The sequence below is a fragment of the Lissotriton helveticus genome, chromosome 7 (genome assembly GCF_964261635.1).
Source record: "Lissotriton helveticus chromosome 7, aLisHel1.1, whole genome shotgun sequence".
Classification (NCBI taxonomy): Eukaryota; Metazoa; Chordata; class Amphibia; order Caudata; family Salamandridae; genus Lissotriton; species Lissotriton helveticus.
The window spans coordinates 1,390,585,047-1,390,602,414 of record NC_136068.1 but is presented as its reverse complement, the minus strand read 5'-3'; the positions used below and the strand labels follow the sequence as shown (position 1 = coordinate 1,390,602,414).

At 43.1% G+C, this 17,368-nt stretch overlaps 1 protein-coding gene across 1 annotated transcript in view; it reads right to left on the bottom strand.

Moving 5' to 3' along the window:
• Positions 1-2,585: 2,585 nt before the first annotated feature.
• RAB40B (RAB40B, member RAS oncogene family) overlaps positions 2,586-17,368 on the bottom strand; it is a 484,422-nt gene continuing 469,639 nt past the window's right edge. Inside the window, exon 7 of the mRNA XM_078654711.1 lies at positions 2,586-3,734. Within this exon, the coding sequence (XP_078510837.1) occupies positions 3,463-3,734 (272 nt within the window). The 3' untranslated portion in view covers positions 2,586-3,462. The remainder of the gene's footprint in view (positions 3,735-17,368) is intronic.

Genomic DNA, 17,368 nt, shown 5'->3' with positions numbered 1-17,368 from the left:
AGCAATCCAGGTAGGGTCTCAATGTGGTGCCAGTTGAAGCTTTTCTTAAGGGGCCTGCATGCTGTTATAGCCACTACAGACCACATTTAGTGCGAGCCTGTAGAGGTGGGCCCTCTTCTTCATTACGTTAAACCACACGCTATCCACTGTACAACTGGGATATTGTTTTCCTATTTGACCATCATGTGTTCATTTCGATATCTGTGTTCTATGATATAAAATGGATGTTTTTTTCCCCAAAGTTTATTTCACATAAAACAAAACGGCATATCCACTACCATGTACGATAGTCACTTTAAATACTGACAATGACCCCCACAGCAGGTAACCGCAAAAATATTGTGCCATTGTACTACTTGAAAGTGTTGTGCTGTGAAGCAATGAGTAATGCAAAGAAAAGCATATTGGAAAAAAAGTGCACTTTTGAGCACAGGCCGGAATAGGATTAACCAAAAGCTGCAAACCGCACTGCGAAGACACCACCTTCTACTCATTGTTTTGTGTGATTAGGACTTCATTCTGCTACCCCTATTTGAAATCATCTTGTTTAAGGATTCATCCAGCCAAAATATCTATTGTACTTTCAGGGATTGCTTTAACATGGCAAGCAGCTAGACATTTTGGTGATTACTTTTTTGTGCCCAAGACCTCTATCCTTCAGACAATGCTGTTATTAGGAACTCAATGTAAAATATACTGAACCAGAACTATTAGCAGGAACTAAACAAACTAGCTTGTCTGTCTGCCCCATTTTAGCAAGGTTTCGAATTGATTTCCGACAGCTAATTTAGATCAACGATACCCCACGTCCTTCTATGTTTTAAACCTGCATAACAGAGTAAGTTGAGGAGCACAAATTTGAGAAATATTGCTTACAATTCCAAACACTGGTTGCAATCCTTCTGGTCAGTTCATCTTACTGCCATATCGCATCCTAAACCTCATACCTTAATATGAAGTACTACGTGTATTCATCCTTTCCTGAAATTAATAAAACATTGATCTCATTTTGCCTTCTTAAACTTTGTTCTCTATTCTTTTATATTGAATGAAATACTGCACTCATTCGTTTTCGTTTCCTTAACAACAGTACAACATTTATCTCATTTTGTCGGTATTAAATGTTGTTTCCGGTTTGTTTATTTATTAATGACACTTATAGAGCGCGTACAATTACCCGTGGGCGTCTCGGCGCTAATATGCAATGATGTCTCTCCCTAATCAATATGTTTAGAAGCTTGATTTACTGATTAAATAACCAAGTTTTCAGTTTTTTCCTAAACTGCAGCAGTGAGGAGCTTGTTTTTATGTGATTTGGTAGGGTGTTCCAGAGTTTAGGGGCCGCGATTGAAAAGCGGCGGTCACCCCAAGAAACTGTTCTGCTGCGTTGGACCACTAGTTGGTTAAGTGAAGTAGATCGAAGTGTTCTGGACGGATTGTAGGGAATTAGTTGCTCTTTGAGAAAACGCGGGCCTTGATCCTGCAGGATTTTGAAGACTATGCACAATGATTTGAATTTTGCCCTATTTTGGATAGTTAACCAGTGGTAACTTTTCAGAGTGTCTGAAATGGGTGCGAATTTAGGTTTTTTGGACAGTACGCGTGCCGCTGCGTTCTGCACGGTCTGTAATTTTTTGGTAACTCTGTTTTGTGCATTAAGCAGAAGACCATTGCAGTAATCTAGCGATGATAGGACAAGGGAGGTGACTAGCGTCTTGGCTGCTGAGTCTGGTAGGAACGGTGTGATTTTTTTTATCATTTTAAGCTTGAAATGGGCATTAGCTGCCACCTTATTTGCGTGGGCCATGAAGTTGAGCTGGTCATCGAATGTCACTCCTAGGTTTCTGACCTTAACGGTGGGGCAGGGAGGAGTTCCTAGAGCCGATGGCCACCAGGCTGCAGACCAAGCAGGCATAAGGTTACCATAGATAACCACCTCCGTTTTATCGGAGTTGAGCTTCAGGCAATTTTTTGCCATCCACTCACCGATGGCATTCATCCCGTTTTGGAATCTCACTGCCACCTCCTGTCCATCGCCCTTTATGGCCAACACTAGTTGAGTGTCATCAGCGTATGAGGTTAGGCCCATCCCGTATGCTTTGATGACACTAGCAAGGTCCGACACATATATATTAAATAGTGTCGGACTTAGGGATGAGCCTTGCCATATTGTGAATACTTTTGCCACTGAATTGTTAAAATCTTATCTTTTTGATTGTTGATGCTATCAAATAAAAGCAATCATTTGTCAGTGTAATTATAGTAGAACCACGCTCAGATAGAGAAAAGGTTTGAGTTGCTTCTACAGTTAGGTTACAAATCATTACTGTATAGTTAGAACATCAAACCCTTAGATAGAATAGTTTTTGTAATTGAATGATTGATTGCAGTGTGAATTCAAGTGTATTTCCACCATTTTCAAGCCGTGTTTTTTCTGTGCTGAATAGGGGGGCGTCTGTGTACTGTAAAAATCAGTAGACTGCTGAAGACCAAACTCGGGCTAGTAGTTTTATTAAACCTAATTAAGATTTTATGCACACGATCAGTGCCGATAATTTGGCAGATACACCAGCCCAAAAAAGAAAAACGTTTTGGTCATAAACATTTATTTTAAATAATAGTGTTCTCTCTTATAAAACAGCTCTTTAATCACATTCTTTTAACTGTTCCATTGTTATAATATATGAAAACATTCACATTACAGCAGATGTCTTTGGCATTTACTTTCCATTTCAACTTGGCAAACTTTCAAACATCTTGATAAAAAAGAAAGTCGAATTACAGAAAATAAGCATATAAATCACAGAATAATTCCAAAAGTATTAAATAACATAGCAAAACGTTATCAAACAACCTGCTTCATACACAAATCTGATAAATTCATTAATATGTGCATAAAATCCTTGATACGCGCCAACAGCTTATTCAAACGAGTGCATCAAAGATACAGAAGTGAACATTAACCAAAACGTATAAACGGCTACTGTAACATCACTCGAAGTTGTGCTACCATACCTGTACAGCTGAACAATGTATACAATACATTGTGTTATAAAATATTTTTCACATCCATTTCTTTGCAAATTAATTCATCTTGATTACACACCTCAATCATAAGTGTAAGTACATATCCAACTTTTTCCAAAAGTTCATGTAATCAAGTCTCCAAAACTGATAACAGTTCCTTTTACAAGCACACATCTAAAACAAAGTTTCATGCAAAAAAGTCAAAATATTTACTTAAAACAGCAATGTTTTAAATTGTTTTTATTGTACTGAATGTTTCTAACCATTCTTAAGCAGCATAATTGTCAAGAGCAAACTTAAAACCAAGATCGTGCTTTCCATTTCTTATGTGTAGTTATATTACACAGTTTGCTCCCACTGAATACCCCTCACTCTGACAAGGGTTCTTATTTTCGAAGACACCAAAATAAATTCCACTTGGCTTTGCCTTCAGAGCTATGTTATTTTACAACTGTTGCGTGTACAGTCTTTTGGTGGGCTCTGTGGTGGACGGATGATCTTCACTTTCTTTAAACTATTCCTTTTGTTATTGTTATTGGCAGTAAGGGAATATGAACGTCCATGCATCATCCTGGCGTTCAGGCCATTGGCCATGGAGAAAGACTTGAGATGGCTTCTTAAGGCAACCGGAAGCGGGAGCTTGTCAACCAGATGAACTGGGGTACAAGAAACAATGGCGCGGCAGCAGAGATCTTGCAAGTTTAGTACTGTAGGGGCAAAACATGGAAAATGACATGACTATCTGAAAATACAGTAATAACATAATATTTTATTCATAGAGTGTTTATAGCTATGCACCATACAGAGCCCAGTAACAACCACTTTAAAACAGTACATAACAATAAACAAGATAAAGGCGCGCAGAAGGGTGATTTAGTTAAGCCACGGAAAAGTACTAGAGCCTGTTGTGGATTCCTCATGAAGGAGATGAGATTTCAAAGAGGCTAAAAAATGGGTAAGGGGACGGAGTTTACAGAGTGAGCGTGTGAGAGAAGGGGAGTTCAAAAGCTTAGGGCACGAAATGAAAATGTTTTAAATCGGGAGGGAGCACAAGGGAAGGCACATTAAACTAAGAAGCAGAAGGTAGGGTACTAATTGGAATATAAAGGTGAACAAGAGAAGAACGATAAAGAAGGGATACACCGTGGACACATTTGGGGACAATGCATGGGAAGCAGGACTGGATAGAGAAAGAGAGAGGTAGCCAGAAAAGAAATATAAGGTGCGAAGACATTCTATCAGTGGGAGAAAGTTTAAAGAGAAGATGGATGGCAGAATTAAAAATAGTTTTTAGAGGAGTCAGGAAGGCATTGCATATGTCTGAGTAGGAAAGCGTCACTAACAAACCAAACGTGTACATTCATATATTTTGTGAGAGAGATTGAAAGAGTTAATTGGTATAATACGAAAATAAAAAATATATATTTAGTTTACATATTCGGCATACTTGGCTATCATGAGTACAATTGGCAAGTATCTGCGCCTTGCTTTGTTGTTGAAGTCTGAAACACTACAAATCTTGCAAAGAGCTGCAGAAGTTGAACTTATATGCAGTATGGATTCCCAAAGACTTCATTTTCAGTCTCTCATGTGTAAAGGTGTTATTCACAAGATGTTAGGAAAAGTTTTTCGGGCTTCTTCTTCTGGCCATTAATCTGGTATGTAAATACAATCCCTTTTCCACTGAACCCAGTATTCCACTGCCACACAATACACATTTGCGTTTTTCAATAGTCCAACTGCATATCCCTCACTAATACAATGGCAGACTGAAGCAGTAGAGTGCAGAGCGGAGCGCGGAGCATCGAAGGAGCGAGGGGAGGGCGAGAGGAAAGCGTCTCTACTGTCTCTACCAGCTACACTGGCCAGGTTTCTGCTGAACCCTGCTGAACCCTGTCCCCCCCCCGCGTAGTGAGGTGTTGAAACGCGGGGGAGAGTGAGTGCAGGAGGACACCAGAAATCAGAGCCGGAGCTCCCGGTGCTCGCAGCTGCACCGGGTGAAGAACGGGAGCCGCCCGGTAGCGGCGGGGGCCGCTGCAGAGCTCCTATTCTGCAAAAACTCACTCCAGGCGGCTGGGACAGCGGGAGCGAAAAAAAACTTTGCAAATTTTACAGAGACAGAGACACTCGAGTGGTTTGCCTGCTTGTCTGCAAGAGGTGCAACAACTACTGGAGAGCCAGCACCTGAGCAGGCAGCAGCAACATTAGTGGATCGGCGTGAATGCTAAAAGCTAAAAAAAAATTCATTTTGCCATCAATCCGCCGCAGCTATACCATCACGCTATAAAAGCTATAAAAGTCACAAAGGCAAAGGGAAGGACAAAGGTGGCGGCTGCACTTGGGTCGAGCAGCACGGACTGTGAACTGTGAAGCAGAAAGCGGCTGTGAACTGTGAAGCAGCAAGCGGCAAAGTGGCAAAGCAAGCATCGCAATGGTGAGTGAAACCAGCAAGGGTGCCTAGGGGGTGATCAAGTCGCTGATACAGCTGTCCCCCGCCCACCCGCCCGCCCGCCCCACAGCCAGCAGCTCACCCCACGGCCAAGCATTGTGCAAAACACCCCCACTCTCCCATAGGGGCTTGGGACTTCAGCAGGAAAGGGGCTGTGTCAGCTCTGACCAGGGTTAGAGCATTGAAGAACAGGAGGCCGGCCTAGAACTATAGAATAACCTAAAGTGGAGGTTGCGGCGCAGAGCCTGCGCGGTCCCTGACCCTGCCCTAGCCAGAACCTGTACCTACTGGCGTTTGGATAACATCTTACTCCTCGTTACCGCTCCGCACCCTCCCTGACGGCAGCCGCCCTTCCTGCGAGGGCTAGACGGGCTTGGGAGCACGCTGAGGAGCTGGCGTGGAGTCAGCGCAGGTCGCAGGGCAAGGCAAGGCGACATGAGATCAGGGCGAGTTCGTGGATGCCCCACTAGTAAAGGAGGGACAAACAACCGGTCAAACAAACGAAAAAGATCTCCGAAGGCAGGCGAGGGGGCAAGGGAAGATCAAACAAGAAAATCCAGGCAACTAACTCAGAGTGAAGGCTCACTAATTGACATAGCAATCGACAAACTTGATTCTATCTGTGCGAGCAGTGAACAACTGGCAAATAGAGAGAAGAGCAGTAAAACAACAAAATCCAACCTTGCAATGCTCCAACCAAAAATTTTCACAAAATTTCATTTCCTAAAAAACAAGGGGGACACATTACCCTCCAACACCAATGAATCTTCAGGCCTTCAGGAACCTAATGAACCCTCCCAGACTTGTCAGTTAGTGTCTGTGCACAATACAGGTTCAGCAACCAACGACAAAAGTCAGAGAAGCCCTATCTCTACAGCCAGACAATCACCACAAGTGACATCAACCCCTCAGGGTGATAAAAACAATTTCACAATGGCTGCTACAACTAAAGGGCCAATGTCCGGTACGAAAATCGTTTTAGAACCAAACCTTATTCAAGTGCACAGAGCAATTGACAATAATATAAGCCGGCCTACACATATGTCACCCAAATGCCTTATAGACCCCGGCAAAACAGCTAGCAATAAACTATGTGAGAGGACAGCATCTGGCAAGGGCAGCGAAGCCGACAAACCTCCCCATCGCATTGCGAATTGCACGTCACAAATCCAAGCACCAAACGAAGACCCCATAAAACACAACGGGGCAAGTGGAAAAGACGCAAAGGAGTGTTGGGAAGAGAATGTCTCAACTCTTGGGAATCCAACTTTAACACATTCTGAATGTACAACTGACCACAACAGTACGATGAGGCCAGGGAAGGATACAGCAGACTCACACAGGCCACCAACCTCGCCCCTAGATGTGATAGAAATATCCTCATACCTGGGCAAGGAAGAGTGGGAAGACCTCGTAGCAGCATACACCCAAGACAAAAGCAGCAGTGAAACAAGCATGAACACGTCCTTACCGATTATCATAAATGATGCCTCATTGGATCACCCAGTAATGGTCATGGGGACTCCAGAGGTGGCCCAAAAAAGCCTATCGTCTGAGGATAATCAGGTCAATACCTCGAATCAAACAAATCAGGGAAACGCGTGGAGTAGTCTGCTTAAAACAACACAACTCCTGGTAGATGCCCAAAAATACCAATCTGACAAAATGGACATCCAACTATCGCTACTTGATACACTGGCTGTATTTGTGGTGGCCATTGATGGGAAGCTGGGCACGCTTACTACGCTTCTTCAGAATAAATCGCCACTGACGGACCAAGCACCTGGGTCTTATAATGAAGGATGCGGATGCGGCCCAATAATCGACAAGCTGTCGAGTTTACCAACAATAATGAGCGATTTGTGTACAGAACTCAGAAGAACACCCAAGTGCAGGCAAAGTAACTCCTGTACCAGCCCTGTCGTGGCGGGGACAAATCATTCATTGACCAAAGAAGCGCTGGGGAGCAAGGGACAAACCAACCCTACTCCAAGGGCCCTCACACCCATAAAACCACCAACTCCAGTGGTCAGTGATATAGGAAACACAGAACTTCAATTCCCCGATAAAACGGAGGAAGAAACAACAAACTTAAAAATGAACGCCAAACAAAGACAAGCAAAAAAACGCAAAGGCAGGAAACATAAAATTGATTTGCAACGTAACGGATTCCAACAACTTTTTGGGAACATACCGAACAGGGAACAAAGCATAGCACACCCTGAGGGCGTACCCACCAGAATCTGACGAAGTCCTCAGCACACCTGAGCTCCCGATCAAGGCAACAATCACCAAAGGGCTGGGGGGCAACAGCAAAACAAAAACAAATCTGGATCTACATAGCATCAGCACTCAAAAAGAACCCGGAAGAGGAACACAAAACTCATGTCTCCAATTCGATGAAACTAGCAACATAAACCCTGCCTCTTGTGCGAAACAAGCACAAACAAGCAGTATGCAGCCTAGCTCGGCCCGCCAGCTAATAAAAAATTAAGGACCCATTAAGGGAACTCAGTTCGTGATCAACCGAGGACTGGCTATTGCTGAGATAGGCAATCAGCTGCTAGAAAGTTTTCCAGCTATGACTTTGGAAGGTGCACTAACTACAAGAAGAGAAGCGGACTCAGCTATCATGGGGACATCGGGCCCCACGTGCAACATCTCTAGATCTTGTGAAATTCTCCATCTAGACGGGTCAGTAATAAGGAACCATCACATCTCTGGCCAAGAACTAAGAATAACTACAAGAAGCACAAATGACGTCAAAACCACTGCAGCACGACTAGTAGAGGTTAAGCGATGGTCAGACGATCGATCATATGCTGAACCGGTCCCACCAAATGAACATATACTCAGCCGACGGTTAAGAGTCAATGCACCCACCGCCAGCCAACTGGAAACAACCTCAACACGACGAGTAGAAGTTATGGGACCTAGTCAACCAATAATAAAGAGTGTAACAGCAGGAGAACGAAAAAACTCAACAGGCGTTGTCTGGTTTAACCCGGACTACACATCGCAAGGAAGACACGATACTCTCAACAGAGGTAACATCTTAAGGCTGCTATCCCACATTCCATCCTTGACAGAATTAAAAAGCTCTGACCTGGAATCCATCGAATTTGTAGCCGATGAGGCTACAGGCAAAGAAAAAACAAAAGCAACCTGGAGAACCCTGGCAATTTCACAAAAAATAATTGCCGAGGCTGACATCTTTGAAAGCTGGGGGATCACAATAGAACCTTATGTCAAACCAAGGTACCCTGACATTCTTGTCCCGGTGGAAATAGCGGCAGTTCCAGCTACCATGAAAACTCAAAAAAACTCGGTCCTCAGAGGAGCGGTAGGACCAGGGAGCAACAAAATTGATCTGCATATCAATAGCACCGGAGCCACTGCAGATGAACACACACAAATGTTTGACTCAGAATGGATTGCCAGAACACTAAACAACAACGAATGACAAATTGGCCACAAGCCAAAGGAAGACGTATACAGCTCATTAAAAATATGTTCATGGAACATCAATGGCCTGGCTTCCAAAATAACCGACCCAGATTTTATGAATTACATCAGAAAATTTGATATAGTGGCACTCCAAGAGACATGGCTCGCAGACCCCCCCAACCTCCATGGCTACTTACGTTTTTACGCAGCTGCAAGTAGGACGGCTAAATATGGGCATGCCAAAGGCGGCCTAGTGACCTATATACTGGTTACAAGCGTACTGACAGCAATAGAAGATGGACCATCCTCTACAGCCGCCCTGGCTGTAAAAATCCACTTGCCACAACTCAAACAAGGCATTACTGAAACCGATTTCCTTCTAATAAATGCCTACATTAATCCAAGAAGGAAAGGGAAAGCAACTAAAGACCTCTGTAGCTTTATGGAGACACATATAAGGGAAAGACCTACTCCAAATGTTGTTCTTACCGGGGACTTTAACCTTAACCTCATGGGCGAGACGCAGGAAGATGAACAACTAATACAAAACGCAATTTGGGACATCCCAACACAAGCAACCTCACTGTTATCCAAAAAAACCAAACTAGGTAACAGGACACTAGAAGATCTGGAAAACTTCAACATTAGGGCCCTCAACGGAAGGACCTCTGGAGATAATCCCCCAGTCGCAACCTTTCACTCAATAAAAACAAGCAGTATTCTGGACTATACTTTTATATCATTACCCCTTTTCCAGTCCTTAACATCATACCGGATTGGCTGAAGCGGGGAAAGTGATCACTGCCCCCAAGAAATTATCATCAAGATCATAAAGCCGAACTTTGTGCGATCAAAAGAGCCTATAGAGTCAACCCAAACCATCAACTTTAAAAAAATCAAATATTCATCAGCAATAGATGGAACGATGGTGGTAAGGGCAAAACAGCACTTCGAGGGTCGCTCTGGGGATAGTGAAATAACAAAATGGGAACATTTTACAAGAACCATGTCTATGTATGCTACAAGACCCAAGTTTCAGTCACAATTGGGGGACGCAAGTTTCTGCAAACTCTCTCGAAAAGACCAAGGGAAAATTAAAGACATAAAGACTCTAATCTACCGTACAATGAGAGAACTTCAACGGAAACCCATGGATATCGTAAAGCAAAACCATCTACGAGAATTAAAATCAACACTAAAAAAACTAAAATGGGAAGCAAACAAATCAGCTGAGGACAATTTATGGGCGAGACTTCACTCCGATATCAAACGGAACGATGGAGCAAGATTTTGGAAATCAATAAATGCATTCATAAGACCCGCGCACCACGGGGTTTCTTCAAACATCTCAGAGGAAATCTGGGCAAGCTTTCTCGGCACCCATTTTAGTCAGACTGAAGGGAACAACCAACATTATGAGCCTGTCATTTATAAAAATTATACATCAATTATTGACACAAGGCCCGCAGAATGCTTTACTCCAAATGACATTGTGAACTTGCCGAACTTACAAAGCAGCATCCAGCGCCAAATCAAAAAAGGAAGAAAGGAGGGAGCGCCAGGGCCAAATGGCATACCTCCTATTCTCTATAAACAAGATGTGCCAGGCTGGGCAGTAGCCCTGGAACCCCTCTTTCTAGAAATACGACAATTCAACACTATTCCAAGGTCCTGGAGGGGCTCTATCATCTCCCCAATCTATAAGGCAGGAGATAAGGCTTCCCCACATAACTACCGACTGGTGGCTTTAATTGATAACGAGGCAAAATACTTTGCAGGTACCCTACTCGAAGAGCTGACAGCCTGGGCTACAGAGAGATCCTTAATCCCTGCCAATCAGACAGGCTTCGCTAAGTCAGTGGGCACGATGACGAACATCCTGAGCATGGGTATGCTCATAGACAAAGCAGAATTTAACAAAATGCCCATTCATTTCTGCTTCATCGACTACAAGGCCGCTTTCGATAACGTAAATCGGAAGCTTTTGTGGTCTAAATTGAACGACTGGGGGATCTCGAGACCCCTGTTGGACCTGCTCATCAACCTGCACACAGAGACCTGGGTACAGATAAAAATAGGGGATGGATCCGCCTTGTCAAGGCCCATACAGACCAATAAGGGCCTAAAGCAAGGCTACGTCCTGGCCCCCACGCTTTTTAACCTATTCCTAGGTGACCTTGTCCCAACACTAAATGACTGCAATTCTCACGCTCCTAAATTAGGAGGGCTCCAGCTACCTTGTCTACTATACGCAGACGATATCGTCTTAATAAGCCACACGAAGGTAGGACTTCAACATCTTTTAGACGCAACACAAAGGTACTCAAGTAAGAACGATCTTACAATAAATCTGTGGAAAACCCAAACAATGACCATTAGCAGGAAAAAAAGGAAACCAACATCATGGTATTGGAACACGACAAGAATCGAAGAAACCACAACATACAAATATCTAGGAGTGAAGATCGACAACGGTGGGCGGTTCTCGGTTCAGAGAACAAGCATACGAGGGAAAGGTCTTTCGTTAGCGATTTCGTTGAAGGCGCTAAATCACAAACTCTCCGGCCCATCCCTTTTACCCCTGACGCAGGTAATTTGTGCAAAACTTCTTCCAACAATTACTTACGGGAGTGAGGCACTCTTGACAACACTATAACAGCAGCTTACAGAATTATTTTCAGTCTACCCAAGCAAACCTCACCCGCTCAAATCAGGCTCGAATTCGGCATCGACCAACAGCTCCTGGCAAGGCAGGGAGCCTACGTGATAGCCTGGGATAAAGTGAGGAAATCAAAACAAGGAACCCTGAATGAACACCTGTGGAAGGAGTTAGAACAGCATCCTTCCTCAGCAGCAGCTAAGTACGTCACGGGTAGCCTGACGAGTACAGGTCTAGAACAGCTCTGGAACACTCCAACAAGTCATACAAATTTCAAAAAACTGGTAAAAAAATCAATCAAATTACAATCATGGTTGCAAGACAAGGAAACCCTCTCGAAGAGAACACATGGCTGGTTGACTCTGAATTCGTACACAACTAAAGCACAACAGCGCTATCTGGCCGAGGGTTACTCCAAAAGTGTCAAGATGTGCTTTCTAAGGCACAGGTTGGACCTGCTACCTTGTACTCAAAATCTCCCACGCTGGCTCAAAATCAAAGCTGACCCCCTTTGTCGGCTATGCGGCTTGGCACAAGAGGACATGCTACACTTGATATGCTCTTGTGGAAAACTACGGGATGAACGGAAACGCTGGCTAAAACACCACTTCAATCGGCAAGGGATCCGCACTAGAAGGGCGGCGGTCCTTGCATGTTTTCATCCTAATGACCCTGGCTTGAACTGCAGCTTTGTAAAATTTCTGAAGGCAGTTGAAAAAAAGATGCCAAAAAACCCAACCCATAACTGCCCCGATTCAGCCGACTTGACATCACTTCGCTGACTGTTTCACCAATTCACGAGCTCATGAGGACACTGAGCAATAACTTACAAATATTAAGTCCAAATACAAGCACGTCGGTCATAAGGAAATGTGAACATTTTAAATTTTAAATTCGGAGTCTTTTAAAACTGTAGTTTTATCTTTACTGTTCTTAATTCATTTTTATATTGCAATGGTTTTAAGTAACTATGCTAAATAAAGATTACTTACTTACTTAAAATATCCCTCACTAATACATCACAACAGCGCTGAAACCTGCCATGGTAGATGGGGAAGGCCAGTGATGACCTAAATAGAATACAAGGCTTGGAGATTCATAGCTGTCGGTAACCAATGTATAACTTTCATAATGTGGCATATGTAGTTTCTCCCTCTGTGAAGTCCCTCCCACAGTAGTGCTGGGAGTTGCAGTGCTGCGTAGGTCATACCATATATTACTATTCCACCCCTCCCTCTCCTCAAAAGTATGAAGCCTGTGAAAATTAAAGGTTTGGATGGCTCACTAGATGGGAAGGGGCAGTCAACACATGACCACTTTAGGGATTTAGCATTAAAGTAGTTCTGTCCTCAACAAGTTATGCAGAACCAGCAGACAATGCCTTGGGCTCATTGATGATGATGTCAGAGGCCGTAGCCATTGAATAACATACTCACAAACATATTTTCAAAGCTAGGTCTGAAAGGCTTACATTAGAAGTCTGTAAGTAGGCTTTATAGATAAACCTAGCAGCAGATAAATAATCTATGCAGGAATTGTAACTATAGTAGGTGAAAATAAAGTGCTTTGGTTTTATCCTGCACCCTTAAATATCTGACAAGAAAAAGAACGAACAAGTCTTCGAGGTCCTCATTTACAAACTTCATCAGAGCTAGACCTCAAAATAAGATGTATGCTCTGCGTGCACATCTTATACGATTTACAAGGCATGAGTAATGGGGAATGTGGAAAAATGTGCACAATTTCCTCATTTGTCGGTTACTTTTTACTTCTTTTAGCCTGTTAAACACTGATGGAAATTTCCAAGGTTGTGTTATACGAGTGATCATGGAAACAATATTCAACATTTGGTGAATATCCATAGATGTGTGACAGTGAGTATTCACAAAGACTAATGTATTTTTTAAATGTTTCAGAACATGAAAGTTAACGAACCAGCCAGGAATAATTGCTGCTCAAAGTAATAAAAGCGCATTGATAATCTAAATTTTCTGAGGTGTAGTAGAAAGAAATGATACTCAGGTAAGTGAAAATATTTAAACTCAAAAGAAAATAAATTAAAAGTTACAAATATTTTTATTATATTTTATAGCATTACATGTATCTTTTTATGTAGTTTGAAAAATATATGCAATTAGGGTTTGATACACAAGAGTAACTACGTTTTATTCAGCAATACCATTAATTTATTCTTGTTACAAGTGCGAACTGCACATGTCCAGTAGGAAAGTGTCATAAATAAGCAAACATGTAACATTCATATAATGTACGTTACAAATTTCCAAAAAGAGCTCCCCAAATATTTCTGTTTTCTGAGAAGGCATATAGATGGCATTACTGCCTGGAACTAAATTCTTTTGTTTCTTGGAGGTAAAAATTATCTAATGACTTTCACGCAAATGCACAGCTGCCAAGGTTTCAGATTGCCATGTGTGACATTTTTCATAATTTCAGTTTAATTATGAGTGACATTTCAACGACTATGAGTGACATTTTCTGGCGAGCAAATTAAGACCAGGGAAACATTAAAATATTCACAAATTGCACTCATTTGAGCAGCGAGAAACAGTGTCACCTTAGAGTAACTGTTGTAATGTGACACACACTGGACGCCCGGCACCCACTGACTGCAGGCAGCTGCGTGATCGCGCTGCAAAGGAATTTAATTGACACGCTGCTTTGGCTGGTTTAATGTTCTGCATATTATCTCACTACATCCTTCACCTTTTGAGAAATCTGCGCGCCATCTTTCTCTGGGCCTTGTGGCCCCTGGCTTCACTATTTTTCATTAGGCTGACAGAGAGACTTAAGAGGCAAGCATTGTCTGCTGGATTTGGCTATGGACCCCATTGCATAGAAGTGTCAAAGTTACTGCATGAGTGATGTGGCCGGTAGCAGCTCCTGTCGTAGCGCAACTGTTCTGGGGTCTGAGTGGCCCGATGTAGAGCGGAGCCATGACTGTTGCAGAGGGCCTTCCCCTGCCCAACATTTGGCCAGTTCAGTGGTCAAAGAGGGAAGCCTCTGAGACACAGCGGAACAGCTGCACGCGGGGCGCCACACCTCAACTGGGCACACATCATCCTCTCTCTACCACTGGCCACGAGGTGATAGCAATACAAATCTCACTGACCTGACTCTCAGAACTCAGACGGGGGCAATTACCAACTGGCTGCAAACAGCGACTGAGCCGCGTATCCTTGCTGACTGTCTACCGCGGCAATGATTCTGCTCAGACACCCCTTATTTCGCCGGTGAGGCCGGGTTCGGTAGCAGCTGCTGGATACAAGCTCTCTCAAAGGAAAACCATAATTGTGCGCCCCAGCCAACGTGGGGTTGGACCCAATGACGTGGGATTACATACCAAGCCACAACATGCGTGCGAGCTACACTGCCTGAAATAAATAAAGCCATGATTACCCAGCAGACAACTTTGAACTGCCCATCAGCTCCTGCCGCAGGAAGCAGCAGCCAGACCCGCCTAAAGTCAAATGTCAGTTAACTAACTCACACAGACACTTGGTAACAATTAGGCACTCAACCGTCCTACTCTGGTGTCAGTGACATCGTCGCGGCACTGTCGGGTGTCCTTGTAACTTATTGTTACATTGTAGCACACCACTCTTTGTGCAGCTTAGCTGAGCTTTAGCAGCTGAACCAGACAGCCCCCAAGACTGCTGGTGAAAATGACCCAATGTGTTATAATCATATACGCTTACATGTAGGCCGTTTCCAATGTTTTGTTCTTGGCACACTGCAGTAGAAGACCCAAGGATGCTTTGCTGCACTTGGCTTATGTTCTTTGATTAACGATTGTCTCAGCTCAATTGCATGTCTGTTGTCCCAGATTACTAGGTGCATGTCATTTCTTGGCAGTGATCACATTTGAGCTGAATGTTGTTTGTCTGATTTAGAAATATTGATTTGCTTGGGAGTAGTTTAGTGGTGATGTGATCTGGTGATTAACACCTAGAACGATTATCTTGAGCTATGTGGCTTTTACTTATACTTAATGCCTTAAACCTGAGCACTTTAGTGTGCTATGTTGGGGTGAATGCTGGCCCCATCAAAGAACTTAAATTTTTTAAAAAAGCAATGTTGCACAGCAGCTTGGACTGCTGTGTAACCTATCTTAAAAACATTGAGAAAGCCAGTACACCGCACGTAGGCAAGACAAATTGGCTTTGCCAATGCTTGCTATATCTGGCATGACAGCGCATCTGTTCCCATACATTATGTGATTAACCTAAAGAAGCGCTACTAGGAGAGGGGCTAAAAATTCCGCCCAGATGTAAAAAAGGTAGCCAGGAGAACATTTTGGCTGGGAGTATCTGTGTTTCCACAAAATAAGTGATTGCTCTCCATGCAGCTGTGATGATTTTGTTTATTTATCCTGCTGCCTTAGGTTGAAGTTTCAGGGGCACATCACACACACACTGTAAAGCTATTAACACGTTGACCGCGACGCGAATTCCGCCCCTGTGCTGGCATTCTAATCAGTGGGCGGGGTTCGGGTGGCCCCCGGCCGTCCCCTGCACACGCCCACCGTCATGTGGGACGACCGGGGGCCGTCTGCAGCATCGAAGGGATTAAAGTGTCTTAGATAACTGGATACTTTTTTGTTTTCCTATGGAAGCAGCACAGATGGGATGGCAATAATTAATTTTAGACTTCAGTGGACCTCAACCTACATGATTTTTTGTGTTTGGCTTGACAGTGCAAGTGTTGCTTAACCTTATCTGCTCAACAAGAAGAGCTTTCAGAGTCCTACTGAGAGATGGTTCTCCCAGATGTTGGTTCCCCTGAGTACAGTATTTGATTGGGTCGAATTTCTGTGCTTTCACTAAAAATACTGCTAATGGATTATGACAAAATGTATACTCAAAACAGCAGGACTGAGGTGGTTATTGTGGTAAGCCAATGGGTGTGGTAAGCCAATGGTTCATTATGAAATGCTATGATAAAGGCACTGGGCCTTACATATTCATTGTGAAAAGCATATGTGAAAGTTTATCAACATTAAAGTGTGAATTGTTATTACACTACATTAAAACCTACAGAGAGGTATTTTGTTACATGGAATCTTACAGATTAGTGTAGTAGGCAGTGGTTTTGGTGTTGGTCAGCCTGTGTGACTAACAGTGGATGTAGATGATTTTCTCTCCGAGAATTTTAGTTAGGCTGTCTTAAAAGAGATAGTCTTTTGCTTAGCCACCAGTAGTTTTCTAATATTATAACTGTGTGTCTCATGGTTGCCTTGTAGAAAAGCTTACACTCGAAACAGTAAGCCTGAGTGGATCATGGTGACCAGCTATATGCCTGTTTGATGCACTGGAAACTTTATGTTGGATGCCATAGGTCTGCCTATTAAGAAATGCTATGACAAAACCAACATGCTTTGTGGAAAGATTGCCTCAGAGACACTGAGTTTTTAAGGGTGGATTGTTACAAGAGTGTGCTAAAGCCTGCAGGCAGATATTTTTTTACATGAAATTTCACGGATTATCAAATAATGCATGGATTTAGTGTTGGTTGATCCCGCAAACAAACTTTGGGGATCGAAGGTATGCACTACAATAATCCTTGGTAGCAGTGGTGGCTGGTGGAATTTGAAATAGATGTGGCGTAAGAGCAATTAATGAAATATTGGACACAAGCGAGTCCTCTGTATATGATATACCAATGATATATATGATATACCAATTTTAAATTGGTATATTTTTTTTTTCACAACAAAATTTTATTGATTTTATAGATCGGGTAAGCAAAAACCGCAGACCTCCACAGTC